The sequence below is a fragment of the Malania oleifera genome, chromosome 13 (genome assembly GCF_029873635.1).
Source record: "Malania oleifera isolate guangnan ecotype guangnan chromosome 13, ASM2987363v1, whole genome shotgun sequence".
Classification (NCBI taxonomy): domain Eukaryota; kingdom Viridiplantae; phylum Streptophyta; class Magnoliopsida; order Santalales; family Ximeniaceae; genus Malania; species Malania oleifera.
Window position 1 is genome coordinate 53,141,380 of NC_080429.1, and position 27,550 is coordinate 53,168,929.

The 27,550-nt window shown below is 35.3% G+C and overlaps 2 protein-coding genes across 5 annotated transcripts; one reads left to right on the forward strand and one right to left on the reverse strand.

Moving 5' to 3' along the window:
• Positions 1 to 5,137: 5,137 nt before the first annotated feature.
• Positions 5,138 to 25,475, forward strand: LOC131146951 (agamous-like MADS-box protein AGL65). 4 transcript variants are annotated; one of them, XM_058096820.1, is made up of 12 exons: positions 5,138 to 5,509; positions 6,262 to 6,447; positions 7,645 to 7,704; positions 7,807 to 7,825; positions 7,961 to 8,025; positions 8,257 to 8,272; positions 8,362 to 8,423; positions 21,529 to 21,625; positions 21,903 to 21,950; positions 22,047 to 22,183; positions 22,434 to 22,818; positions 25,036 to 25,475. In XM_058096820.1, the coding sequence occupies exons 2-12, from the start codon at positions 6,263 to 6,265 to the stop codon at positions 25,045 to 25,047; spliced, it is 1,086 nt and encodes a 361-aa protein (XP_057952803.1). In that variant the 5' UTR covers positions 5,138 to 5,509; position 6,262; the 3' UTR covers positions 25,048 to 25,475. The 4 variants fall into 4 exon arrangements, with proteins under 4 accessions (XP_057952803.1, XP_057952804.1, XP_057952800.1 ...); XM_058096821.1 differs by having other exon boundaries at positions 22,053 to 22,183; XM_058096817.1 differs by lacking the exon at positions 25,036 to 25,475 and having other exon boundaries at positions 22,434 to 23,066.
• On the reverse strand, positions 25,431 to 27,378 carry LOC131146952 (chlorophyll a-b binding protein P4, chloroplastic). Its single transcript, XM_058096822.1, has 3 exons — positions 26,978 to 27,378; positions 26,102 to 26,517; positions 25,431 to 25,935 (listed from the first exon to the last, which is right to left on the reverse strand). The coding sequence occupies exons 1-3, from the start codon at positions 27,241 to 27,243 to the stop codon at positions 25,799 to 25,801; spliced, it is 819 nt and encodes a 272-aa protein (XP_057952805.1). The 5' UTR covers positions 27,244 to 27,378; the 3' UTR covers positions 25,431 to 25,798.
• Positions 27,379 to 27,550: the final 172 nt, after the last annotated feature.

Consider the following 27,550-nt stretch of genomic DNA (forward strand, 5'->3'; position numbering starts at 1 on the left):
GGTTTTTCAAACACATATAGTTTAAAACAAATCAAGGCATGACCATCCCTATAACACAGTATTAATCAACATATACGTTCGATTTTCAACAAAACCAGGGATGTGGCCCGTCTCCCTTTTTTCCCAAAACTATAATCATGAAAAACCCATAGTTTTCCCCATTAGATCCCTTTAAATGAGTTGCCAAAATGCACATAGGACCGTGGACCATAGTTCTACCGAGTCCGATTTCAAAAATAACCGATATAAACACAATTTCCCTTACCTTTTCCCCGAATAGTCAATCCCGAACTCTAAGGCCCCTAAATAGTGAACAGAGTTCCAAAACCTACAATCAACAGTACATAATATACTTACAAGACAGTTCCCTACAAAACTACCAGATCATAATTGAAAACCAAGTCTTACCTTGATTTTTCGCCAAAACTTGAAAATCTCCGAAACGGGATTCCGATCCGTAGAACTTGTAGAGAATCCTTCCATGATCCTCATGGTAACTTCAAATTCACAATTCCAGCGACAAACGACGAGGAAATCTAGGGAGATAGAGAGTAGGGAGAGAGAGAAAGAGAGAGAGAGAAGATATTTGAGTTTCTTAATGGTTAAGCAATGAAAAATGATATTTATAGCACTTTGACCCGGGCAAACTTGTCGACAAGATGGTGTCCTCGTCGACGAGGCTCTATAGTCTTCTCGTCGACAAGACGGGGGATTCGTCGACGAATCTTGATATCACCGGTTTCTCAAAACTCCTCGGCTTCTTCTCATCGATGAGCCTTTGAACTTCGTTGATGAGAGATGCACGGCCTTCATCGACGAACTCTGGCTTCGTCGATGAAGCTTCGTCGATGAAGCTTCGTCGACGAAGATGAACTCTGGCTTCGTCGATGAAGCTACGTCGACGAACTCTAGCTTCGTCGACGAAGCTTGTTCAAATTCCAATTTTATCCCTTTCTTATTTATTTAAACCCATTTATCATGGTTCGAGTTCTTATAGTTTGGGTGCCCTGTTCCAAGTTCAGTTAACCGAACTAGCCAATTGGGTCGCTCGAAGCCCATTTTGAACATGATCGTTCGGGCGCCCGAGTAGTTGAAAAGGAACCTGACACAGGTTCGGGTGCCTAAAGGAGATACGCTCAATATAGGTTCGGGTGCTTGAAACATGAAGTCAACATGTTAACTTGTTCAGTCGCCTGAGCCGTTTTACACGGCTTGGGTTCGGTCACCATAACCCACTCAACATTTTCAATTAAGTCCATATTTTTGCCTTATTTAATTCCCTTGATTATGAAAGTGATATGGGGACTGTTTATGCATTTGTTTGGGGACCTAAGAACTTTCTATACTACCAAAAAAATTTGGCGTTGGTCAACCTTCAATCGACCGAAGTGTGATCCCTAAGGTCTTTCTATGGTCTGTGTAGGTACCTAAAGTCCAACTAGGGTCAATATGAGTATACCTACCTATTATGCATGATGCAAAATATCATATGCCATAGGGTGTATAGTCCATAATAAATATTACATCCTAGAATGAAAAAAAATGAAAGATAAATACATATATAACATAGAAAACTTCATTCTTTGGCACGAACACTGCACGTCATCATGGTATGTCTTTCAGTCCGAATACACGTGCACAGTGAACCTGCATGCTAGCCTTAGTATAATCATTAGTTGCAAGAGTATTTATCATGATCAAAACTGGGCGTGACCTATCAGGTCAACAAATAATTTCAACAATAATGATTGAGAGAGTATGCTAGTTTTAAAATAATGAATGAAACACACAAATATATTCACTCTTCAAGTTGCAACAATAATGCAAATGAAGGGAATACAATAAATGCTCTCTTTATCAAAGATGGTTTTTCAAAGACAAATCAAAGAGAGTGTGAAAAATTAGCTTGAAAAATATATAGGATGGCAAATTGGAGTATAAAGAATTTAGAGGATTTTTGATAATATTATTTTCTAATCCTTTTCTAATCTGCACAAATGAAGGGATATATATAGAGTTTCCAAAAATTTGAACCATTAGAGACACGGAGGGAATTTTGGAAAAAGTTTAAGTATGGTTAATAAAAATAATCACATTTAACCTCGGTAAAATTCGAGCAACCCAAGAGGTTTGGTTGACCATACTTAAGGTTTGGTCGACCCAATTGCCATGTTCAGTCGACCGAGGTATTTTTGAACTATAGGTTCAGTCGACCAAACTTGAGGCAATTTTAGAACCTTCAAGGTTCGGTCAACTGGACCAAGTTCGGTTGACCGAAGTTGAACGTTCGGTCGACCAGACCATTTTTCTCTTTCAAGTTTGGTTGACCAAGGCATTGGGGTTTCCCACGTGCCAGTTTGGTCAACCAGAGCGTTGCAGTTTATTTTAGAGATGGTCGACCAACTGGTCAACTTTTTGACCCTGGAGAGGTTCAATCGACCGAGTGTTTTAGTGTATTGTGGTTCGATCAACCGGCCATATAAAATTTTCAATTTGAGTCCAATTTTTCTTTTGAAATCACCCCTATTCTCATGATAATTGTTTCTAAGATATGTGGGGCCTCTTTCATGTAGTGTGTTTGGACCTATGATCAGTCTAAGGTCTTTGAGTTTATCTGTCCTATCATGCATGCAATGCATTAATTATTACAGACCTTCCCTACTTAAATATTATCGACCCAAATAAAACATAATTTAAATTACAATAAATGACTATTCTGGGTCTTTATTCTTCAAGTCACCGTGTGTACACCATATGATACTTCCAATTGATCCTGCACACAAACTCAATATACATTGAGTACCAAAGTATTTGTCATAATCAAAATAAGATATGACCTATAAGGTCAACAACCCCTTAATGGCTTTGTTGACTTAGTCGACCGGCCTTATGATCCGGCAAATCGGATCTTGGTGCCCGACAGACCGAAGCTCACAAAAAAGGAAATCGCCATTTGGTCGGTTGACTGGGCCAAGGAAATCGCCCTTTTGTTAGTCGACCGGCCTATGGCCCAATTGATTGGACCTCTCGGGTTTAGCCCAGATTGAGCTTCAAACGGTCAGGAAATTCAAATTTTAATATTATTTTATTGCCCAAACGGTCATATAACGACTAGTTTTTGTTTTAGCCTATAAATACATGTCTAAACAACTTGTAAAAGGTTAGAAAAAGGGATTGGGAGCATACTTGCATATTTTTATTCACAAACATATTTTATACTCCACTTCAAAGATAAAAAATCATATTTCTCCTACTCTTTCTTTTTTGAAAATCCTTTTGGGGAAATTCTTTTGTTACTTGCAAGGCTTAAGCATATATTCATTTCCATATATTTTGCTTGAAAAGTCTTCTTGCAATTTGATTTTTGAAAGGTCAATCTTGATAAAATATTTTTCTCCTTCTCTTCATTTTGAAAAATCTTTTGGAGAAAATATTTTGAGTTTTACAAGGAAGTTTTGAGCATATATTTCATTCAATATATAATTGCTTGAAAGGCTCCTTATTTTTGAATGCTTTGAGTATAATTACTTTCATATTTATTTCAATGCATTCTTATAATTCCAAAGTCAAATTTTGAGAAAAAACATTTCTATCATATACTCTATTGAACTTCAAATTTAAAATCATTTGAAAGTGCATATTGGATTTTATAGTGTGTATTTCCTCTTATTGAAGAAGCATTTTATTTGTACACAAAATTATTTTTATCATCTTTGTATCCCTGTGGTTTGGGTAGTGAACTGTGTGCCAGGCATGGGGTATCACTTGAAGAGGAGGGCTCCATCCTGTAAGGAGTGTGTCAGGTATATGTTATCGCCTGAAGAGGGGGACTATACCCTGTAAGGAGATTGTAAACGGTTTTACTCCACTCGGTTAAGTGAGTAGTATATTGGAATCCTCAAGTGGGTTGACTTGAGGTAAGGACGTAGGTGGGTACAGCCACACCTAGTAAAAATATTGAGTTTGCATTTTCTCTCCCTAGACTCTTTATTTTACAGCAAGTTGTATGCTTATATTTAATTTGTCGTTATTGTTATATTTGTTTAAATATTTGCATACATAAATATTTGAGGGATTTGAAATTGCCTTGAAATATCCCAGGGTTGAGTAATACTGGTTGTGTTTTAAAACTAGGGCTAAGTTGACCTAAGATTTTTAAAATATCCCATTCACCCCCCTTTTGGGAATACACCATTCTCACACCCACTCCTTAATTTCAGACAAAATCATGTTTTACATCTTTTTACCTTTATAGTTTCAAAAATCAGGGTTTTCTAAGACCCCTCCTTTTTCTTAAAAGTAATATTAGGATTTCTTAAGAGCCTTATCTTATGAACTCTTTGACAGTAATGATATTTTCGGAGGATGGATTTATTTTTTCCAGTATCTTATCCTTTTTTGGTGCACGCATACAATATACAACAGTGCTTAAAGACATCATAATCCACAAGAATTTGGAGTTAATAGAGATAGAGAGACGACAATATTGAGTGGCGAAAGGACAACCCTTTCAAAGCACAAGAAGATACCAGTGACAACTGAAATTAAGATATGAAAAAGCAAAAAAACGAAAAACCATTTAAGTGGATAATATTTTTTTTTTTCTGCATTTTAAACACTTTCTTTTTCAAGTCATTGTCGATGTTGAGAGGAAGTGGGAGACAACGAGAGATGGAGGGGCACAAATGCAAGAGAGGGTTCTCCAAGATCGACATGAGAGGGGGGGAGGGATAGATGTAAAAGTGGAATAAGATGTAAAAGTTGGGAGAAGAGTGGAAGGGTAAAAGGAAATTATTTGTAATATGTGTTTTTATAATATCTAAAAATTATCATTTGAAAATATAAAAAAAGAAAATCATTTAAAATTTAATTTTTTGCGAATGTTTTGAGGGGGTGATTTTGAAAATATTTTCAAAAATATTTAGCTAAATGTGGTTTCATTTTTTTTTTTTTGCATCTCATGCTCTGAAATACAAAAAACCCATTTGACATGTCTTAATCAAGTAGGTTCTAACATCAAAGCCGTTAAAGTTGACGCTGTGTCTTTTTTTTTTTTTTAAATTCCGGCGTTAGCTTCATAACGAAAAATAAAGCACTTAAAATTGTTGTCTAATTATTCGATAAAACAAAGAAACGGTCATCACTCAGGGTTGAAGTCAATGTCCCCATTCTACCCCTAGGATCATTAGTTCCTGTCTTGGAGCTTAAAGTAGAAGGGCAGGGGCAAATCGATGGCAGTTTTGGGATATAGCCGAAATTTCGGGTTGTTTCCGGGCGGGCACGAATCAGGCGGTGAAGCCCATTCCCTACTCTGAAGGCACTTGCATGGTGGAGAAGCTCTTCGGAATTCTCACCGACGATTGAAGCTCACAAACCCACCGTTCATTTACTTCTCTCTCTCTCTCTCTCTCCCCCTTCTTGTTGGGTGGTTTAGGACATTGGCGACACCTTTCTGACGCTGCCGGGCGTTTTAACAACCGAAGCCACAGTTTATCCTGTCGTGAGAATTGTAAGCTGCTATCCTTTTCTCTCTTCGCTCTCTCTTACCAAATATATCTTTTCATCATCTGTTCTTTCCTGTAAATATGTTTTTTTTTTTATAAAAAATTTCCCCTGATTGTCCTCCTTTCTCTTCTTTTCTGATATTTTTCTGTTCAATTCGTCCTCTTGCCACACTTTCCTTTTTGTGTTTTTGAGTCTGTTTAATTACAGGGAAAAGAATTTCAAATGAGCTTGTTTATGTACAGGGAAAATAATTTTAAATGGGTTTCCCCATTTTGTCTGTAGAAGATTAAATTTTTGGTAAATTTTTGTGCTGGGTATTGTAAATTTATGCGCAATATAACTTGATTTTGAGCATTTCAATCATATTAAGCAGACTTTTATCCTTTATTTTTTAAAATTGTGTATAATAAGCCGTGGTTTGTTCTTGTATAAGAACAGCATGCAGTTCAATCATTTTTTAATGTCCTGGATTTAAATTATCAGCACTTTCCGGTGCCATTGAATTACTCAATCTGCTCCCTCTTTGTTTTTGACATAATTTTGAGCATTTGTCTTGCAAATTTTATGTAACCGTATGGTCATTGGAGGCGCCTGGGATGAAAGATTCAGTTGGAGCACTGTATATATGCGAAGGGAGTTAATATGGAATCATGAGCAGAAGGATTCATCATCAGGCCCTTAGGACATAGTGGCATCCGATGTTGGGGCTGCTGGGGTGGCATAGAGGTCTTAAAGGGTTTTCTTATTGATTTTCAGGATGGGAAGGGTTAAGCTAAAGATAAAGAGATTAGAGAGCACTAGTAATCGACAAGTTACCTATTCAAAGCGGAGGAATGGAATCTTGAAGAAAGCCAGGGAATTATCAATATTATGTGACATAGACATTGTCCTTCTAATGTTCTCTCCAACAGGAAAGTCTACGGTGTTCCGTGGAGACCGCAGGTATTTTAGGCATCCAATTAAATGGCTCCATAATGTTATTTACTATTAGAAAGTTTAAGTTAAGTTGAGAGGCACGACTGGCATGAAGCATCAAATTGTGTTTCTGTCTGCAGTTGTGTTTGTTTATCGGCATGTTGATGCAAAATCTGCATCCAGCATCTCTTGGTCGTTTATTAGGGAGTATTCTGCCTAATAAATGTGTTTTGATTTTGTTTTGTTTTGTTTTTTTTGGGTCATAGACACATAAAACTATAATACAATCATAAAAATGTTGTTGCTTCATTATTTTACACTGCTGGTCCTTTTTGTTGTCTAGATTTTCAGTTGTGGCAGTGTTGCATACCTTTCTCTAAGGATGACAATAAAGTCCCTGTGCACAAGAATTCTGGATCATTTAGGCATAAATTGTCCTTCCCTTTTAAAAGAAAAATGATACCATTTCCATTCCTCTCCTATGGAGAGCATGACTCAATCTACTTGGATTTTTCGATTGATGTGACCTTGATAGATTGGGTTTTCAGGACAATGTCTTCTTGTGTATTAATCTATGAACTTCTTTGTTGTGTTCAAGTAAAGTTGGAAGAAGAAGAAAAGTTTTATGGAAATAATCTCATGTTTAGAGAGTTATCTTGTGCAGTCTAGTTTTGTTCCTGCAAAAATGTTCTGATTTCATGTAATTTAGCACTGAAGTAATGGAAATGACTGTAATTGTGTGTCTCTTTGTGAACCTATGCAATGCAGTGCTAATCAGAAGCAAAATATGTAGTTGTACACCTTCCACTTTTATGTACTTGACATGCTAGTGCATCACTCCAATTTCAAGTGCCTAAGTTTAATTTCTATAGTACATGTTTGTGAAATTTCAATTCCAACGGAAAGTTCTCCAGTGAATTGTTTGGAAGAATTATGTTTGAAGTAGAGAGACAAATTCAAATACCCTTTGATTCTAAGCAATATGAACATTGCATTAAAAATATTTTTTGACGCAGGAAGATAAAACATAACCCTTGGATTCTGAGCAACATAAATGTTTTTTTCAATGAAAGGTATGAAAAAAGACGATATAATAAAAAAAAATTAGTGAGAAGTAATGATGATCGTGTTTTGGATGTTGTTTCTTGTCTTTTACATTACTTCTTAATATGCTGTATTCATTTGTTACTTCTTAATATGCTGTATTCATTTGATTATTTTCAGCAGTGTTGAAGATGTTATTGCCAAGTTTGCTCAACTAACGCCACAAGAGAGGGCCAAAAGGTCTGAAAGAACTATGCCTAATGGTTTACTGTTTCATTTGCATATTGTTTGATAACTTTGAACAACACTACATCTAAATGATTACATGCTTATTTGGAACAGGAAATTGGAGAGCCTTGAAGTATGGTCAATTTTCATGAGTTATCCTTTCAAATATGAGTTTCATTTGTGTTTCTTTTTCGGTTTGAAATGAAGATTGAATTGTTGTTGCTCTTTATTCATAGAAAATGTATTTGTGTATTCTTTGAGAGTATAGGTACTGAGGAAAACCTTTAAGAAGTTGGACCATGACGTAAATATAGAAGAGTTTTTGGGTGCAAGGTATGTGACGATGTAACAATCTGTCCATGTTTTTTTTTCTCGTATTAAAAATTGTTTGGTGGGTAGGTGAAGCCCTCAAGGAAAAGTGGCAATGGTCAAATATTGCACCTCAGCTTTTCTGTGTAGGTCTATTGACCACTGTACACCCTTTTAGGGGTGACAAAATGGTCAGGTTTTCTTTGAGTGAAACATTAAAGTAGATCTGATTAAGTCTTTTTTTCTCCCTTGCAGCAATCAAAACGTGGAGGTGTGTTTTGTTTAACTAGCTCTGTTTAATTTTGGGTTCTTTTTTTATTCATGCAAATGATATGTTGTGTTGTAAATTGCTACAAACAGGATTTGACTAATCATGTAAAGCTATTGCAAGCTCAACTGGTTGAAGTAAACAGGAGATTGAGGTGCATTTTTAAAGCCTTTTCTTGTTAAAATACTGCTAGTTTTTTCGGTCTTCTGGATAAGAACATTAGGCATGAGATGGCTACATGGTAGAAGGCAGCTACTGTTATATTGGACCAAAGGGTGTGTGTCGTCAAACTTTGGCAAAATAGTTCTTAATATTTGGCTCTCCTGATCATGATTATTTTTTCCTTTTGATTTAGATCTATTGACACTACTTTTACATATTTTGTCAGTCAATAGTTTTATCTAATTTTACGAATATTAATTTTTTTAGCTTTGATTTTTGGGCTTAATTGTTTTTCTTTTTTAAATTAGACGTTCAATGGATAAGTAAGTTATTTATGCTGAAATTAACCTGAAGTTGATAATGTTGAGTTTGAGTTGTTGCTATTGATTGTTGACATGTAATTTTATATGGCTTTTAAGTTAACACTTTAAATGAGTTGCATTTTATCTGCACCTTAAATAGTAGTTCTCTGGGCATATCAATGGTAAAATTTGCTCAAATTAGTGACAAGATACAAGTTTGTGCTTAATTCAGGCAATTGATGGGAGATTGTGTATATATATAAAAGGATAAAACTGGGATTGAGCTTTTAGACAAACTGGTTGTTCCATATGGTATGAGAGAGGATGAGACCTTGTCTTAAAAAATTCACCTGTTTGGCCGGCCCAAAGAGGGGTCACACAGAAGATTCTTCCACACATGGATTGAAATTTATGAATAATTTGTCATCCTTGGCAAATCAAATGATTGTTGGATCTGATCCCCTTAAAAACATAAGTTTGGATGCATCTACTTAGCTTTATAAGTACTCACCCCCTAATTTCTTTGTGAAACAAATAAAAAAAAAACATTGCTAGGCTGCCCCCTGACCCCCTATTGAAACAGTCTGTTAGTTAGGAAGGCCTCATAAAGAGAGTGAGAATATCATTCTATAAAAGAAGAGAGTGAGAATATCTCCTCTCCTGCCCCAAAAGATGTAGAAGAATGAGTGCATGGGAAAGAGAGAAGAAAAAAGAGAGATCTAGCACTAAAGAAGAGTGGGAGGGATATCAGCAATAAGACTAGATGGCAATCAAGAAAAAATTTCCATAAATCTTGTAGTATTTTTTCTAACTCTTTTCTTTAATATCTTGCACTAAATCTGGCATTGATATTCCCTATCATTGTTTGTGCGAACATCTTTTCCCAGATTTTGTTGCCGTTTGTAATTTTCACCCTCTGTGTGTGTGTGGCAGAGAGAGAGACCTACCCACCCATCCTCACGCACCAATCTGTGCACAGCTACACAGGCATGTGTGGTGTGCGTGCACGTACACATTATTCGTATCTGTTACTGTTAATGTTCTCCTCAAGAGCCTTTGGAGCTTTATTTGGAATAATGCAACTATGGCACCCAAGCAAATCCTTTGCTCCAGTACACTCGTTTAAGTCCTGCTAACAACCAACAATTACCCTTACTTCCACAAATGTGGTCATCCAACACCATCAGCATATACCCCTTTGCCCAGTCAATGTAGTTACCCCCTGTTTGGTTTGTGGAATGAAAAGACATTAGGAGTGGTATCGGGACACTAATGGAATCAATGTCAAAATGCCATTATTGCATTTATATACTCATGCAGAATGATGATAGGAATGGAATGAAAGATAAGACATTTTCCATAAATACTCTTTTAAAGTTAAAAATTTTGATTTTGATTCTATTTTTAGTTTTTAATATTTTTCTGTGGGAGTCTATTTTTAAAATAAATAAATAAATTTCAGTGATGGATTTTGCCCTTATAAGCAACCTTGCGTAGGTGCCTCATTTCTTTTGTTTAATATCTGAAAATAATAGAGGTCATCAGAGAGGAAGCTGGTTTAAGCCAGCCAATTCTTGATCGTTGATGACTTAATAGCAGTGAAGCAGTACTGTAGGCTGACGATGTTGGGACTATGAAGCCGAGCATGTGTATCTCATGCAAAGATGGTGTTAAGGAGAGAGATGACGGCGATTCTTGAGGAGAGTCCTCTTTGTTGATTGGGGACTTGCGTCATCGGTTGAGACTCAAGAAAACACTTGACTGGGTCTTCATGAGAATGGCATAGAGGGGCAGAGGGTGTATTATTGGAAATTGGAGTGATTTCATGGAATTTGCAAGGACTCCAGCCCATTTGGATCTGAATCACAATTCTGCCACTTGTAGGAATCATGATTCCATTCAAAATCGAATTTGGAATTCCGTCTTGAAACCAAATTTAGAAATAGGAATTAGGGCCTGAATTTTGATTCCATTCCAGCCCTCATTCCACAAACCAAATGCGTGGTTAGTATTTATCATCTTCACTTCTATTATCCTCCTCACCCTTTATAGAAATTTAACTTGTCCTCAAAGCTAGCTGTTTGCCTGAACCTTGAACCCTTGTTATCGAAACCACTACTTTGCCACACAATGCAAGCCATAATATGTTTAAAATATTGATCCCATCTACACTGGTCACCAAGGGCAACTTAGCTTAGCCCGCTATCATTTTGCATCAACATACGTGATCATCTTTTTGTTACCCCCTTTGCCTTATCTACGTACTTAATCTTTATCATCCTCACCCTTAATGGAGATTTCACTCATTCTTCCTTAAATCTGGCCAATATACTTAAATGGTTTAACTTTCAATTCTTTTTGTTCAAACAACCATTTTGTATTACAACCCTTAGCCATTATTCTATTGAAGTTACCAATTCCATTAGTATTAATCACTGAGGTCAACGTAGCTCGACCTACTAATCATTTGCTATGCATGATGTGAATAAGTTTTGCGCCACTATTGGTTTTCTTAAACCCCTTGACCTTGCGCCAAGGCCACTACTGCTGCTCTGATTTGTTCTCATACCACCATTTTTACCCTATCAATAGTCATGATTTATGTAGATCTCTCCTATTAATTAAGGGAAGAGGAGGCAGCATGCATTTTTCCCTTCATTCTTCCTAAAATGCCCTTTTACAAATTTCAAACTAAAATAAAGTTATGAACTAATAGGTAATTAGTAAATATATATTTCTTAAAATACCATCCAAAATTCTTAACTATCTCAACTTCCCAATCATCTCCCTAAAAACCTTAAATTTAGGCTGCTGCTTACTGTATGTGATTGCTCCTAGCCTTTCAAATAGCATCACCACTCCTTTCCTCTTAGAAGAATAAAATGGTGGGGGAGTAGTGGGGAAGGATTTGGCCCTGAAACAGCCACAATTCCCCCACAACCAACTCCCTTGAACTTTCAAAAAAAAAAAAAAAAAAAGAAAAGAAAAGAAAAAAAAGAAAAAAAGAAAAAAGAGTGGGGGTGTGTAAAAACTAAAAAGAGAAAAAACATTTGGACTTTTTAGACAGAGAGGAATGCTAGGACTTTAATGGCAAATCAAATCCTTCTTGCTTCCTTTGGGATAGAGTGGTTTTCCTTGCGTTTTTTTTGAACTCATTCTTTTGGGCTTTTTCAAAGTTTACTTTTGTTAGATCTTCAAAGGAACTAGAGAGTAGCATTATTGTAATACAACAACAAGAACAAAACCAAGCCTTAAGTCCCACTAGGTGGGTCGGCTACATGAATCATTTTCCGCTAATTTATGCGATCATGGAAAATCCTTTGACAAATTTAGGACTAATTCTTACTCACTATCTCATTCCAAGTTATTTTAGTTTTACCCGTACCCCTTCTACTGCCCTTCACATTAACTAATTCAGTCTTCCTCACTGGCACGCTATCTAGCCTGCATAGGGTAGCATTATTGCAGTCCCTTTGGTTATTTTAATTTTTTTATTTCTTTAGGAGCATCCATTATCCTCCATCGTGATGTAAATTCTTCTCTTTCTTGTTGATTAATTTCTTCTTCTATAAAATTTAAAAAAAAAAAAAAAAACTGAAAAAAAATCTTCTTTCTCCGTTACTATTTGTGTACATAAAGACATTCTTTTCTTTTTATATTTTTAAAACTTCACCATTTTATTTGCAAAACATTAGACCCCTAAAAATTGTCATTACCATTGCCTCAAGCCTTCCTTTCATCTGTCTTGATTCCCTAATACAATCTCCTAATTTCATTGCTAGACTCCCATGCACCTTGCATCACTTGGTCCTAGCCCTTCATCTTAATCATTTACAGTTCCAACGGGCATTTGTCTTTATCTTTTTGATGGGGATCTAATTTCACTCCTGACATCTCAGTACATCCAGCATTTTCTATCAATGAGTCTTTATAATTATTCTGTTCTTTGAGCTATTGATGCTCCTTGTTATAAGCTGATGATGGCTGCACGAGGTATCCGCTTCTGTCAGGCTTAGTTGTCAATGCCATCTGCCAGGCTAACATATTATACCAGAACTGTCACATAAGACAGTTGGAGCCTTTCCATTTTGAGCTTTTCAATGAATTTCAGAAGTGTATCTTATTTTCCAGATTTCCAACATTTATACAGATAACTTGGAATTCGAATGAAATAAAAAGATGTCTTTCCATGTTTCCTATATAATTTTTATAAAATTGGAATAGAAGGTTGCATTTTTGTAATGTTTGGAAATAATTAGACTTAGGACAGCCTATAAATTTGCACTGGTCCACAATTCTTGCTTAGTTGGTTTGCCCACAACCTCATTCTTGTTGCTTCAGCTATTCTTGATATTTTAGCCACTCTCCATTCTAGATTTTTCTAGTAAATAATGTTCTATAATTTTTGTTATATAACCCTATTCCCTTGTTTTTGTTGGTGTTGTGCCCTTCAATGCATATATATATTATGTCAATTTTGTGCAATTATGAACATGGATGGAAATTTAAAGTGTGGTCTGCTCAGGGTGGGTGGTTGGTGAGCACTGTAGACACCCCCTTCACTTACCACAACAGGGAAAAAAAAGAGGAAAAAACATACCAAAAGGAACATCCATTCATGCATAGATACGTATATGTACACAGAAAGAAACATGCATCCATGCATCCATATGCATGCATACATTTATATGAATATGCATTATATATTTTTACATGTACCCATGCACATCCATTTTTCACATGCACATACACATACACATGCACATGTACATATATATATATATATATACATATAAATACACATTCACATAAGTACATAACAATATTTATGTGTGCACATGCATTGCAATATAACATATTATCTATACAACTATAAAGTATCCCTCTACCATTGTACAAACATAGGTTGAATATAGAATAGTGCTAAAGGGTGTTTTGAGTGTGGAATGGACACTTTCTTTCCTTCTCCCCCCTCTTCTTTCTCAAAGTCCGTGGTTTTTCTCTAGCTTGTGTTTTTATGATGCTTTTCCTCATCTTCATCATGAGTGAAGGTGGATCTCAAGGGACTGTCTACATTGAAGGGAGATCCTTTGATCTGCATCTAGAGAGTGTAGGGAAGGGTGGATTTATTTTTATTGTTTGGAAGAAAGCCTAAATCGACGTGTTAGGTTTCTTTGTTGGCAGTGGAATGGATCGCCGTTGGTTGCCTTCTGTGTTTGGGAGATCAGAGAGTTCTTATAAAATAAGATATGGGAAGATAGATTATTTGATGTTGGTTAGGTTGACGAGAAAGACCAAGTATTTGGAGTAACAGGTTTTTTCTTTTTTCTTTTTTTTTTGGGGGGGGGGGGGGTGGACAAAAAAGGTTCTCTATTTTCATCCCATCTGGTGCCCGTGATGAAGGTTGACAGAGTTTTGCCAGAGAGTTTTGTCTATTGGTGGTGGATTTTGGTAATGAATATTGTTGTACAGTGAATGCAACTACGGTGACAGGGTTGCGAGCTGCTTGATCTTGGAAGTATGCAGTATCCCTTGAGAATAATCATCTTTGTGCAAAGTGTGGCTGGAATCTGCAGCAGAAGACAATTGAAATGATGTGAGGCAATTGGAATGACTTGCTGGAGAGGACTGTAACCGACCTACAGCAGAAGCTGCTAGGGTTGACAAGAGAAAATTTGGGGTTGAAGATGATCTGGTCTTGGCATGGGTCTCATTATTGTGTTAGATTTGAGCCAGTTGTCATATAATTTGGTTTCTTCTGGTTCAAGCTTGGAATGGGCTCAAGAGTCAGCTCAGTTGAGAGACAACAGGGCCCTTTGTACTCAAAATAAGTTAAAGATTTAAATGGCCTCAGGCACAAGTTTCTAAACTTTGTATGCAAGGTATCCAGGTCAATTTTAATTTGAAGACGGGCATCTCAGTTATCTTCTCCTGGCCTAAGTTCTATATCAAACTCTACAAGGTGTTCCCTTTAGCAATTAAGCCCAAAGTCACTTAATTTTAAATGGCAGCAGCCGTGCGTTGACTAAATCAGTTTTCCTTCTCCAAAGCAAGCCCATATTCCCTATCCAACTTGGTATTTTCTTGGGGCCAAATCTACTTCTTATTTCACAGTTGGAGCAGTCAGCTACTTCCTTTTCACAGGGAAGCGATATTGTTCCAGTGGGTCATGGAGGGAAAGAGGCAATAGTGTCTAGATTCGATTCGAACAACTCAAAAAATGTGGTTGATGCTTCTGCACCTTTGCTGCCTGAGAGAATCTGCATAGAGGAGAGAACAGCTAGTGAGCCTTTGGTGGTGGCTGATGAATGGGGTGTTTTACTAAGGATGAAAGAAAGCTTGTGTGGGCAAGTTTCAGGAGAAAAAATGATGTTTTGGTGGAAAAAAAATGAAAATAAAGAAGTTATTGGTGAGGAAACCAACTTTGATAAGTTTAGGGGCCAAAAGGCTTATGGCTGTTGGAAAGCTGTACAGATGGGTGTTGTTACCAGGAAACGATTTGAAGAGAAGCGGGATAATCAGGTGGTGGAAGAGCCAGATGTTCAGAAGGGTGATACAGCTGGGAGAGTTTGTGAAGGTAAGCAGAAGAAGAAATGGGGTGATGTCTTGGCTAATGACACTTAAGTTCTTATGACTCGTTTGTTTTGGTAGAATAGCTATTCCTTGGAATAAGGCGGAATATGGTTTAAATTTTGGGAATTAAAGGAATAGTTATTCCTTATATATTCTTAATTATTTCATTCAACATATAATAAGAAAGGAATAGACATCCAACAACGACAAAACCAAGCCTTAAGTCCCACGAGGTAGGGTTGGCTATATGAATCCTTTTCCGCCAATTTATTTAATCATGAATCATTTCTTTTGACAAATTTAGGGCTATTAAATCCTTACTCATTAAGTCTTTATCTCATTCCAAGTTATTTTAGGTGTACCCCTACCCTTTCTACTGCCGCCATAGTAACTAACTCTTCTTTACTGGCGCACTATGTGGCCTACGTTACAAGTGTTCAAACCATCCGAGTCATCCCTCCCTTATCTTATCTTCTATAGGAGTTATACCTAACTTATCGCGAATATGTTCATTCCTTAATTTATCTTTCAGTATTATACCACTCATCCATCTAAGCATTATCATGTCGACAACTTTTACTTTTTTGAATATTCTATTTCTTCGTTGCCCAACATTCTGGTCCATATAGCATAGCTAGTTTTATAGACGTCCTATAAAACTTTCTTTTTAATTTTAAGGGTATTCTACAATTACAAAGCACACTTGAAGCACTTTTCCATTTTACCAAACCTACTTTAATTCTATGCATTACATCATCTTCAATTTCTCCTTCAGCTTGCATAATAGATCCAAGGTATCAAAAACAGCAAGTGCTATTTATTTCCTTATCATTAAGTTTAACTTTGTCTCCAATATTTTTCCTATCATTACTGAAATTACATTTCATATATTCTGTCTTATTTCTACTTATCCTAAAGCTCCTAGATTCTAAAGCTTCTCTCCATAATTCTAACTCAGCCTCTACTCCGTCCGTAGTTTCATCAATTAATACAATATTATCTGCAAACAAAATACACCATGGAACCTCATTTTGATCTTAGTCACTTGGTCCATGAATAAAGCAAAAAGATAAGGACTCAAAGCAGATCCTTGATGTACACCTATGGTGATTGGAAATTCTCTAGTTTCTCCATTTATAGTCCTTACACTACTCATTACTCCATCATACATATCCTTAATGACATCAGTATACCTACTACATGCACTCATTTTTCTAAAACCCATCATAGAACTTCCTTAGATTGAAAGATATGAAGTAATCCCAAGAAGGGGGTGAATTGGATATTTTAAAATTATTAAGGGGAATCTCAGGTTATTTTAAACCTTTTAAATTATACCAATCACAATCTCACACCAATCTTAAACACAATCTACTAATCAGCGATAGTATATACCAACACACAATCCTAGATATATACATGAAACTGAAAAATACAATCTGAACTTTACCTTCAGCAATTTCAATAATCAATCTTGAATTCAAGCAAGTAACCAAGTATTTTCTTAAGAAAAAAATGCAGTAATATAAATCAGGTAAATTAGCTACTTATGCTTTGAATAATTAACCAACCACGATAGCGTTACCTCAGCCAATCACAACTAAATTCAAGTATCAGTACTTGTCTGAATTTTCAGCCAGAAGCATAACCCATACAAATCACCAACAAACCAATTTAATTACCTGATGCAAACTTGATCAAATCTCAGTGTTCAGCAAATTTTCCCAACAAATTCAGAACATATATAGTAGATTATAAAGTACAAAATTTAAAGAAATAGGGAAAGAAGATTGAACACTATATTTTTTACAAGGTTCGGCTTACAGCCTGCATCCTTGCCTCAAGCAACTCGGTGTGAGGATTTCCTTTACCCACTCCGTTCAATAGGTGGAGTACGCCTCTCTCCGCTGGTAGGTGGAGGCCCCTCTCTAACGAGAACACCCTCTTGCTAGGCAACGATTCAAACCCTAAACCGTCCAATTGTAAAAGCCAGCAATACAAATTGTTTGTACAAGAAAAGTACTCTTGAGTAGAGCAGAATTTGTACAAGTTAAAACACTATATACTTCAAGAAATCAATATAGAATTGAAGCTCACAAAGATTTCTAAGGTATTTTGATTGTAGGATGAAAGATTTAGAAAAACAAAATCAAAATTCGTCTAGGGCTTTCAGCAAAAACTCAGCAGTTTTTCAGAGTATGAATCAAGAGAATAGCAAATATTTGAACTGTATGTGCGAGTATTGGATGCCCTAATTGCATAAAAATCATTTTTATGTAGAGTAAGAAATATTCTTATCGTTTTTCCCTAAGTTTGGAAACCAAATCATTCGAATTTGGAAAGAAATCAACGCTGTTAGAAAGTTTAAAACATAGACTTCATTTGCCTGAACCATGAGGTTAGTTTCTTGAACTTATTCAAAATAGCGCTTCCAGAATAGGCAGTAGCAGTTGAGTCGCTTGACCCTGAGAGTTCAGTCGTCTAACCCTGTTCTGTTTTTTTATTTACACTGGCAGTAGTATAACAGTCACCTGAGTGTTAATCCTCAGTCGCCTGAACACTATACTACTTAGTGTTTTTAACATTTTGATTCCAAAACTTGTTTTTATTAACTTTGAAAAGTATTTTGGACCTTATCAAAATATTTTCCATTTTCTAAATCAGGTCTCTAAGCCCAGAGTTAAATCCTAAGAGCTTCAGTCACAATATTGAAATTAGAAGTACTTACATGAGACTCTAAAAAGATAAAAACACTTAAATTCCTAAATCTTCATGTTGAATGACTTCAATATTATCCGAGCTTGATCAACACTTCAATACGCTTCATATTCTTCATGACTTGTAGCTTTTAGTTTAAGCTTCATTCAATCTTTCCCAGTAGAACCATTTTACTTTGTAAAACACTTGATTCCTGAAACTAAACTTGGAAGCACAATTAGTAACCTTAATTTGTTATCATCAAAACAAGATTAAGCCTTGTTAGGCCAATAGGTACCCTATCATATGCTTTCTCTAAGTCAATAAATACCATATGCGAGTCCCTCTTCTTTTTCCCAAACATTTCCATTAATCTTCTTAAAAGATATATAGTTTTCGTGGTAGATCTCCCAAGCATAAATCCAGATTGATTTTCTGCGACCTTCGTTTCTAGCCTTAATCTTTGTTCAACTATCCTTTCCCACAATTTTATTGTATAACTAATAAGTTTAATGCCATGATAGTTATTGCAATTTTGAATATCTCGTTTATTTTTTGCATATAAGTATTAAAGTGCTTTTCCTCCATTCATCTAGCATTTTCTTAGTTTTTATAATTATTTTAAATAAATTAGTTAGCCATATAATTCCGTTATCACCTAAGCATTTCCAAACTTCAATAGGATGTTATACGATGTTATAGCTATTCCATTTTTCATCTTTTTTAGTGCAAACTTAACTTCATTAACTCTAATTTTGCAAAAAAATCTCATATTTTTAGTCTTTTCCTCTTTTGTCAATTCTATGTTTAAGCCTTCTATTTGGTTTTTATTAAACAACTTACTAAAGTAACTTCACCATCTTTCTTTTATGTTTTCGTCCTTAACCAAGACAATATCATCTTCACTTTTTATACATTTTACATTTCCTAAGTCATTACTCTTCCATTCTCTAGCTTTAGCAAGTTTAAATATATCTTTTTCCCTTTCTTTTGTTTCTAATCTATCATACAAACTATTAAATGATCTGTGTTTAGCTTCACTAAAGGCCTTTTTTTGCATCTTTTCTCATCTCTTTATACTTTTCAAAGTTATCCATGTTTCTACATTTTTGCCACATTTTATACCAAATTCTTTTTGTCTTTACGACTTTTTGGACATCTTTATCCCACCACCAACTTACTTTGCTATTTGAAAATCTTCCCCTTGATTCACCTAAAATCTCTTTTGCTATTTTTTTTTTAATAAAGCTAGCTAGCTACTCCAAAAAGTATTTGTATCTATCCCATCCTCTATAGTCCAATCTCCCTCTTCGATAATTTTATTTTTAAATTTTATTATATTTTCTCCCTTTAGGTTCCACCACCTAGTTCTCTTACATTGATTTATTTTATCTTTTTTCTTTCAATTTTTTTAATACATATAACACTAAAGACTCTATGTTGTGTGGTTAGGCTTTCACTTAGAATAACTTTACAATCCTTACATGATAAACGATCTACCCTCCTAGTTAAAAAAAGATCTATTTGATTTCTATTTTGTCCACTTTTAAAGGTTATTAAGTGTTTTTCTCTCTTCTTAAAACAAGTATTCATTATAATAAAATCATATAATATAGCGAAGTCTAAAGATCATTTCCTCAAATTCATTTTTGTCTCCATATCCATATCTTCTATGTATCCTCTCATAACCTTTAAAATCCCTTCCAATGTGTCCATTTAGACCTCTCCTATGAATATTTTCTCAGTTCCTGGTATGCCTTGTATAATACTATCCATATCTTCCTAAAATTGTCTCTTAAGATTTCCTGCTAGCCTACTTGAGGAGTATAAGCACTAATGATATTTATTATCTCTTGGCCTAATACCATCTTGATTTTTATAATTCTATCCCCTACTTTGTTTACATCAACACTGCTATTTTTTAAGTTTTTGACTACAATAATTCCTACTCCATTTTTATGTTTTTCTTTTCCAATGTACGAAGTTTAAATTCTGATTTATCAATTTCTCTAGTTTTTTCCCCCACCCACTTAGTTTCTAGAAGGCAAATTATATTAATTTTTCTTGTAATTATTGTGTCCACATTTTCCATGCTTTTACTTATAAGTGTCCCTATATTCCAAGTTTCTAATCGAATCCTAGTTTCTTGAACTAGCTTGTTTACCTGCCCATGTCCAGAATGATGTAGGAACCTTCGTATATTTGAGACCGTACTCAGGCGCCGACACAACGCTTTTCTTTAGGGTGATGACCTAACCCACCCTCGCCCACTTTTTACTACATCTAGGTGGTACAAGTGCAACGCGTCGCTCGTAGGGGTCACCTAGCAAATATTCGGTAAGAATTCATATCATAGTGATCTGACAAATTTTATGGTGGCCGTCAGCTACCTAACGCAACCCTCTTCCTTTACCCGGGCTTGCAACTGACTCTGTGTGAAAAAATTAGAATATTAAGTGCATCACAGGTGGAGTTAAGAAAGGAATAGACATCCCCATGATGAAATTTGGGAATAGTTTTTCCTTGTCTTTTTCTTATTGTGAACTCATAAAATGTTTTACATTGTTATTTGCTATATACTAACATCATAATTTCTTGTGTAATTAATTGAAACTAACCTATTAAAACTAATTTATTCCTGAGAATAGACATTCCGCAAACTAAATGTAATCTTAGTGAGTTTGTGTTGGGGGGTTGCTTTTTGATGAGATTCAAGAACAATGTGGACATGTTTCTGATTCATTTGATATACTTGGGGATTTCTGGTACGTGCTGCCATCTCCAATGAAAGATTGGAGGGGATTTCCATTTTCGAGAATGATGGAATGGATAATGAGCAATTGTCCAATGGAATTCTGCCCACCCCTGTGGAGGAGGTTACTGGCTATCTAGAAGCTCAGCAATTGATGGATGATATGGGCTTGCAACTGTCTGATTTTGGAGGAAACAAAATTTGAAGTGGGGAGCATAATAAATTACATTATAATGATATTAATTTTAATAGAACTCAAATATAATATAATTAATTATAACAATATTATAATATAAATTCACTCTAATAAATTATGACATTATAATTTCATGTTAAATTATGGAAGTTTTTACACTATGTAGTCACATGATTGACAAATTCATTGATTCTGATTCTTATGTATACCAAACGCTACATACCAAACACAGCTATATAATTCAAACTCTGTTTTATGTCGGATGAGAGAATATGTGATGGCAATTTCAATTCAAGTGCAATCTATTTCCAATTCCAATTTCAACCCTAGAGGAATCTAATTGGATTATATTATATTGCAATGTTCAAGAAAAATATTGGTGCATTGGAAAATGGATGACACTATATTTGTGCCCTTCCTTGTCCTAACTTTTTCTTGTTAATTCAGCAGCTTTCCTTTCATTTTTTTGTACATGTTACTTTTATCTTTGTACTTTACTTTGGTTCTGGTTTTTTTTTTTTAGAAAGTGAGCGTATATGTGCATGCACTTAGTTTGGTTATTTTTGCATTTTGTCAGCTGTTGGACTGATCCAGATAGGATTGACAATATAGAACATCTAAGGCAGATGGAAGACTCTTTGAGGGGATCGCTTAATCAAGTCTGTGCATACAAGGTAAAATATTTTCTGGTGCAATAGTGATGATTATAATAGGAATTCCAATTGGTACTCCTAGGTTAAGTTTTGTACTTCCATTTACTTTATTGATCTGTTATGTTAGGATTTCAGGGAAAAAATAAATAAATAATAGTGATTTAATACCGTTCTTTTTCTAATGTTACATGTGCAAGAGTAGAGGGTTGAAACTATGATCAATTGGCTCCAAGATATTTCCATGGATGATTAAAATAATGACTCAATATTCAATATTATGTTCACTTTCATTTGGCAGGAAAATTTTGGGAAACACCGACTTATGTCATCAGACTGCCCTGGCGAGGTATTGAATTATTAGAATTAATTAGCTGGTGCATGGTGCTCTCTCTCTCTCTCTGGAATTTGGGGAAAAATTATGTGGACTAATATTGTGTCACAGGCCCAGAATTGCATTGATTTACCTTCGACAATGAGGGGGTTGCAAGAAGCCCAGTCTCTAACCTGGCTTCCTCATAATGATAATCAACCCATGCAGCATTTGCTATTAGCCGAGGACTCAAAGTTCCTGCCTCCGAGGTGAGTAGACTGCCAATAATTCTCTTCACACTTCTCCCAAAATCCTTTATTTGATTACGGCATGTACATTTTTTTTTAAAAAAAAAATTCATGTATAATAATATTTAAATCTCTCTCTCTCTCTCTCTCTCTCTCTCTCTCTCTCTCTCTTCATGTGTTTTTTATTTTGGGGGGGGGGGTGTGTGCATTGTCCTTTAATAATTTCTTGTCAATTTAATCGTGTGTGTGTATATATATATTTTCCCTTTAGGGATTTGGAGTGCTCCACATCAGCCTCTTTTCCAGGCTATTCTGGTTATTGTGGCACAAGTGGACAAACAGAAGTTGGCAACCCAGGGCAATTAAGTAATGCGGGGCAAGAAGGAGGTGCTTTAAATGAGTTTAGTAGAACTGCAAACTTGAGTCTACAACTCAATGAGCCATTCCCATACCCTTCATATGGCATTCTAAATTTTATGGATGAGAAGAAATTGAAATCAGAGACAGGGATGGATTTTCAAGGAAATCCTGCAGAGTATCAAATTAAGAGCAGCTTTGAATTGCCTAGACATATATATGACAATGGGTGTCATACTTGGATCCCTTCGTCAGGTCCTTGTGCCATTTCCATGTTCAATGCGAGTTCATACCCCCAGGTGCGCAGGCTATTTACCTCCCATTCTACCTTTTTCTGCTTTATAATTTTATGTCAATGGATTAATTGGTGTTTTGGGCACCTTTGTTTGTTCAATCTTTTTGGATTAGTGCCCATCCATGGAACAATTGCTTGGTTTACTGTGTTTGCATTTAGATGTTAAAATTTTTTGTTTTTTTTTAATTTTCTTGCATTCTCATGAATTATTATTATTCTTGATAGAATATTTAACTTCTTAGAAATTTGGTCACGTTTGGTTTGTGAAATATTTATTCATTGGAATAAGATGAAATATACTGAAAAATTTGGTAATAGAGGTAATAGCTATTGCTTGTGTATTCCTTATTATTTTAGTTCAACATCATAAACATTTTTATTAAGTTTGGGAATAGTTATTTCTTGTCTATTCCTTGATAAGGATTTATAAAAAGTTTGACTTTGTTATTTGCCTTATGGTAACATCATCTTTTTTTTTTTTGGTCTAACTAATTGTAACTAACCTATTATAACTAATATATTTTTCAGAATAGATATTTTATGTACCAAGCGCTATCTTAGTTTCTTGGCTTTCAAGCAATCATTATTGATGTTTATAGTCAGAGAACTACAAGGATTTATCCATGATAAGATGTTTAAAAATTTATCGAAGTGTTTCCAAACTTAGATCTTTGGGTTGACCAGTTTTACTATATGATCAAGCTTACTTCAAGATATTTTTTCCTGTTTTTCCCTCTATGTTCCATTTAGAATTGGAAAAATATTAGGAAAAGAAAAGGAAAATATGAAGGAATCCACTTTTTCATGTTTGGTTATCAATGAAAGTGAAAGAAAATAAAAAATATACCAAATAAAGGAACCAAAATTTGATTCACTAATCATTAACATTTATTTTTTTTAATTTTTTAATCATATTAAATTTTTTTTTTATAGTATTTGATATAGAGAAAAAATTCAATGGAAAATTAATTTTCTTCTTATTTTCCTTTCATTTTCTCACAAAATCTAAATAGACCCTTGGAGAAAAGATGAAGTGAGATAATGAAATCTGAAGCTACTTGTGCAAGATAAATTAATTAGGGGCTATTTGATATCATGTTTTATTCCATTTTCTGCTTTCATGGCTGTAAGAAACAAATTATGACAATATTTTTTTATGTTGGTGGATTTTTGTTTCGTTGTTAGTTTTCAAATCTTTTTGAGAAAAATTAAAAAAGCAGTTTTTTTTTTGGCTTTTAGCTGTTCAGTAGCTTGTCATCATAGTACTTTAATATGTAGAATTAAATATGATGGATTAAATGATTCATTTTATACATAATTAGTGTGAATTTTTAAATTATAATTAAAAGTAAAACTATCCATAAATTTCTAAAATTTTTAAAAAATAATACAATTCATTTTGAAAGAAATATTTATTCTTTTATTTTTTCAATTCTCATCTACAATAGGATTTTTGTTGTACCAGTAAAAAGTGAGTTTTGAGATGCAACAATTAAGTAAACTAAATTTAATATTTCTAGTTTTTATTATAATAATTTTAATTTGTGGGTTTTTTTTTTTATCCTAATCTTAATTTTTAGTTGTTATTTGATCGAAGGACAGAAATAAGCATTTGTTTCTACTTAAATCATGATTTTAATTTGTTTTAGTTTTAAGAATGATTTTTTGGTTTTATTTTTAATTTTTAATATGTTCAATACTTAAATCACGCCATTTTTAAGTTTGAGTTTTCGAATAGTCATTTGATTGTGCTAGAATATGTGATTACCTTCACAAGTATCTTGGAAAAATATCCTCACAAGCAATCATATATGGTTGATGCATTTAGAATCTTTCATCAGTTGGTGTATGATGTTCATGGTTCAGTCCTCATAAGCACAGGCGGCAGGCGACTCTTCCTACAATTTTTCTGATGCTAATAATAATGAACCTATGACAATCAATAAATCAAACCTCATTTTGGGATGTGATGGACTGATTTTCAGTTTCATTTGTTGATTATCTTCCCTCTTTGTACCATCTCATCTTTACCTATGTTTTACAATATGTTGAAACTCTAATCAATCAAGTAATATTGTCACCTGTTCATTATGTAGATTTTAAGGTCGAGATATCTCATCTACTTGTGTTCTTCCAGTAATTTATGGTTTCCCATTTCCCTGTTAATTGCATTTGTGTAGTTGACATTGCAGTCTCAACTTTGTTTTGTTGCTCCTTGCAGCAACCAAACTGACTTTCTAGAGTCATGTTCCCCGGCATCAAATTGTAGATGGACTTGGTTTGGACGAGGTCGACAAGTTCCCTTCAATTTTCAGCGTGATGCTGAAAATGGTTTTGGTTTCTCATGCATAATCACCAGATGAAGTTTAGAATGTTGATTCGGGCATACCTTCAAGGATTGACGCGGTGATGTTTATTTGGTCATTGAACATGTTATCTGTACAATATATAACTGCAAAAAGAAGAAAACATTGGCAAACCCAGTCTGTTATTTATTTATTGTCTATGTTTCTCTAGACCAAGTTAGTTGCTGAAGATTTCTCCTATTTATTCATCAAAACCCAAAGTTGTTAAGGGTAGTGCTACTTACAAAACTGTAAAAATGTACTCTTTACATAAAATAAAGTATTTTTGCTCCTTGATTAGTTGAAAAATAATAAATTCGGGATCCTAAATTGCTTTTTTTTTTACCCCAACAGTCTCTCCACGATATTTTTCCACCACAAGCAGCTTGTTTCCCTTCACCTATGTTACATCTGATTTCTGATATAAAATAAGGTGGAAATGGAAATATGACCACATGCTTGCTTGGAACAATAAATCTAAACAAGTAATTATTTTAGTGTTTAAATAGGTAATGCCTTCTGTACATTGAAGGTTCAATTTGTTCACACTGAAGATCGAATTCCATTCATAAACCAGTTCCTCATCACTCCCCGTAACAAAAGATATAGCCAGATCTCCACATATCTCCTCCAGCGGGTTTAGTATCCCCTCAATGTTTGAACAATGGTGTTGTGCCATGGATCCGAGATGTGCTGCAAGAGGTTGTCAAAGGGTCCCTGTCCCACCACATTATGTTGGACGATAAATCCCAAGAATGCCAACATAGCTAATCTCCCTGCAAAAATCCCAAAAAACCTCAGTCTAATGTTCTCTGATGATGTATAAAGAGTAGAGAAATTATTTGAAAGTTAAATAGGGCAAAACCGGCCGGGCCGGGCGTGGGTCTCCTGGAGGGTAGTATACCCAATAAGACACAATTTCCAAGTAGTTGATGGTCGTACCATTGGCAAGCTCCTTCTCCTTGGCCTCGAGAGTGGGAGCGAAGTTGAGGGGATTGAAGATGCTGCCGGGGTAGCCGCATTCGTGGGGAGGCAAGCTGTAGTTCTTGAAGATGGGGTCTTGGTTAACGCTTCCTGGGTTCTTTATGTCCTGCCATCTTCTGATCTCCACGTAGTGGAACAGTATGAACTCGATCACGAACAGGGTCGACGACGACGCGAAGTACTCGGCTTTCCCCGCGTCGTACCATTTTGGCACGTTTATTAGTCCGATCTTCGTGAAGACCTCCGGCAGCAGCATCCCAACGACTCCCAGCATGGCCCAACGCCCGTTTACCAGCTCTGCTTGCACATACCATCTCAAGTTCTCCGGGTCCTCCGCCAGTCCCAGCGGATCAAATCCATTGTCACCGGGAAGGCTGATTCCTTCAATATAACGTTATTAGTATATATTACAAATATATAACATCCACTCAAAATGTAAAATTAGTATAAGAGTGAATTGCAGAGCAATATTTTGATCTTGTTTTGGGTATAAAAAATTAATAAGGCATATTACACTGTAGTTTAAGGAATTTACTAAATTTTAGCACATTTCTCAAAGCTCTAATTAAATCATTTGATGTATTCCCATGATTTTATATCCATATTTGTTTAATATTTAATTAGTCACAAATAAACTTTGGGGAATAAATAATTTAGTGAGAACTTAAAGACTCATGATACAATTACTCCAAATTAAAATTATGGAAATTTTGAAACACGTGTTTTCGAAAGTGTTCCATGGAAGCTTCAAAATGTAACGTAAACAGAATTTAACGTATACAACGGAGATGTCAACCCTAAGATGATCGATGATTCATCTCCATAATGACTTACGTGCCGTTGAGGTAAGTCGGAGAGGACAAGCCCGGTAACCACTCGCCTTTGGTAGCTTCAACCTTGAGAGCAGAAGCCGCCGGCGTTTTTACGGAGAAATCCTTTTGGTTGAGTTTCCCGGAAGAGCCTGATAGGAACCTGGACTTGGGGTTGCATGGCCGGAAAACGGCAAGAGAAGCTTGTGTGACGGTCGCCATGTTTTGCGGCCAAAACTTTGGTGTTGAGGGGCAGTAGGCGGAAAAGTATTGTATGTTTTGCAGAAGCATGTGTGTTTAATTTCAATGGTATTCTTGTGGCTGTTGTTCGTTTAAGTTGGGTTGCAAAATTTCAGAACCCCATAGGCCGAGATGTGCCCATGAGTTTTCGAGCAGCCAATGGGAAGTGTCGCTCCTTATCCTTATCTTTGTTGCCATATCCACATATCTATTTCTTTGCTGTTATTGGCTATAAAAGATCTTGTAGGACCTGTTATTATATGAATAATCTTTTTATTTTTTATTTTTTTATTTTAATTTCCCAACCTTTAATTAAAGCTGTATTGAGGAGATCTTTCTGGTATCTCACCATGCAATC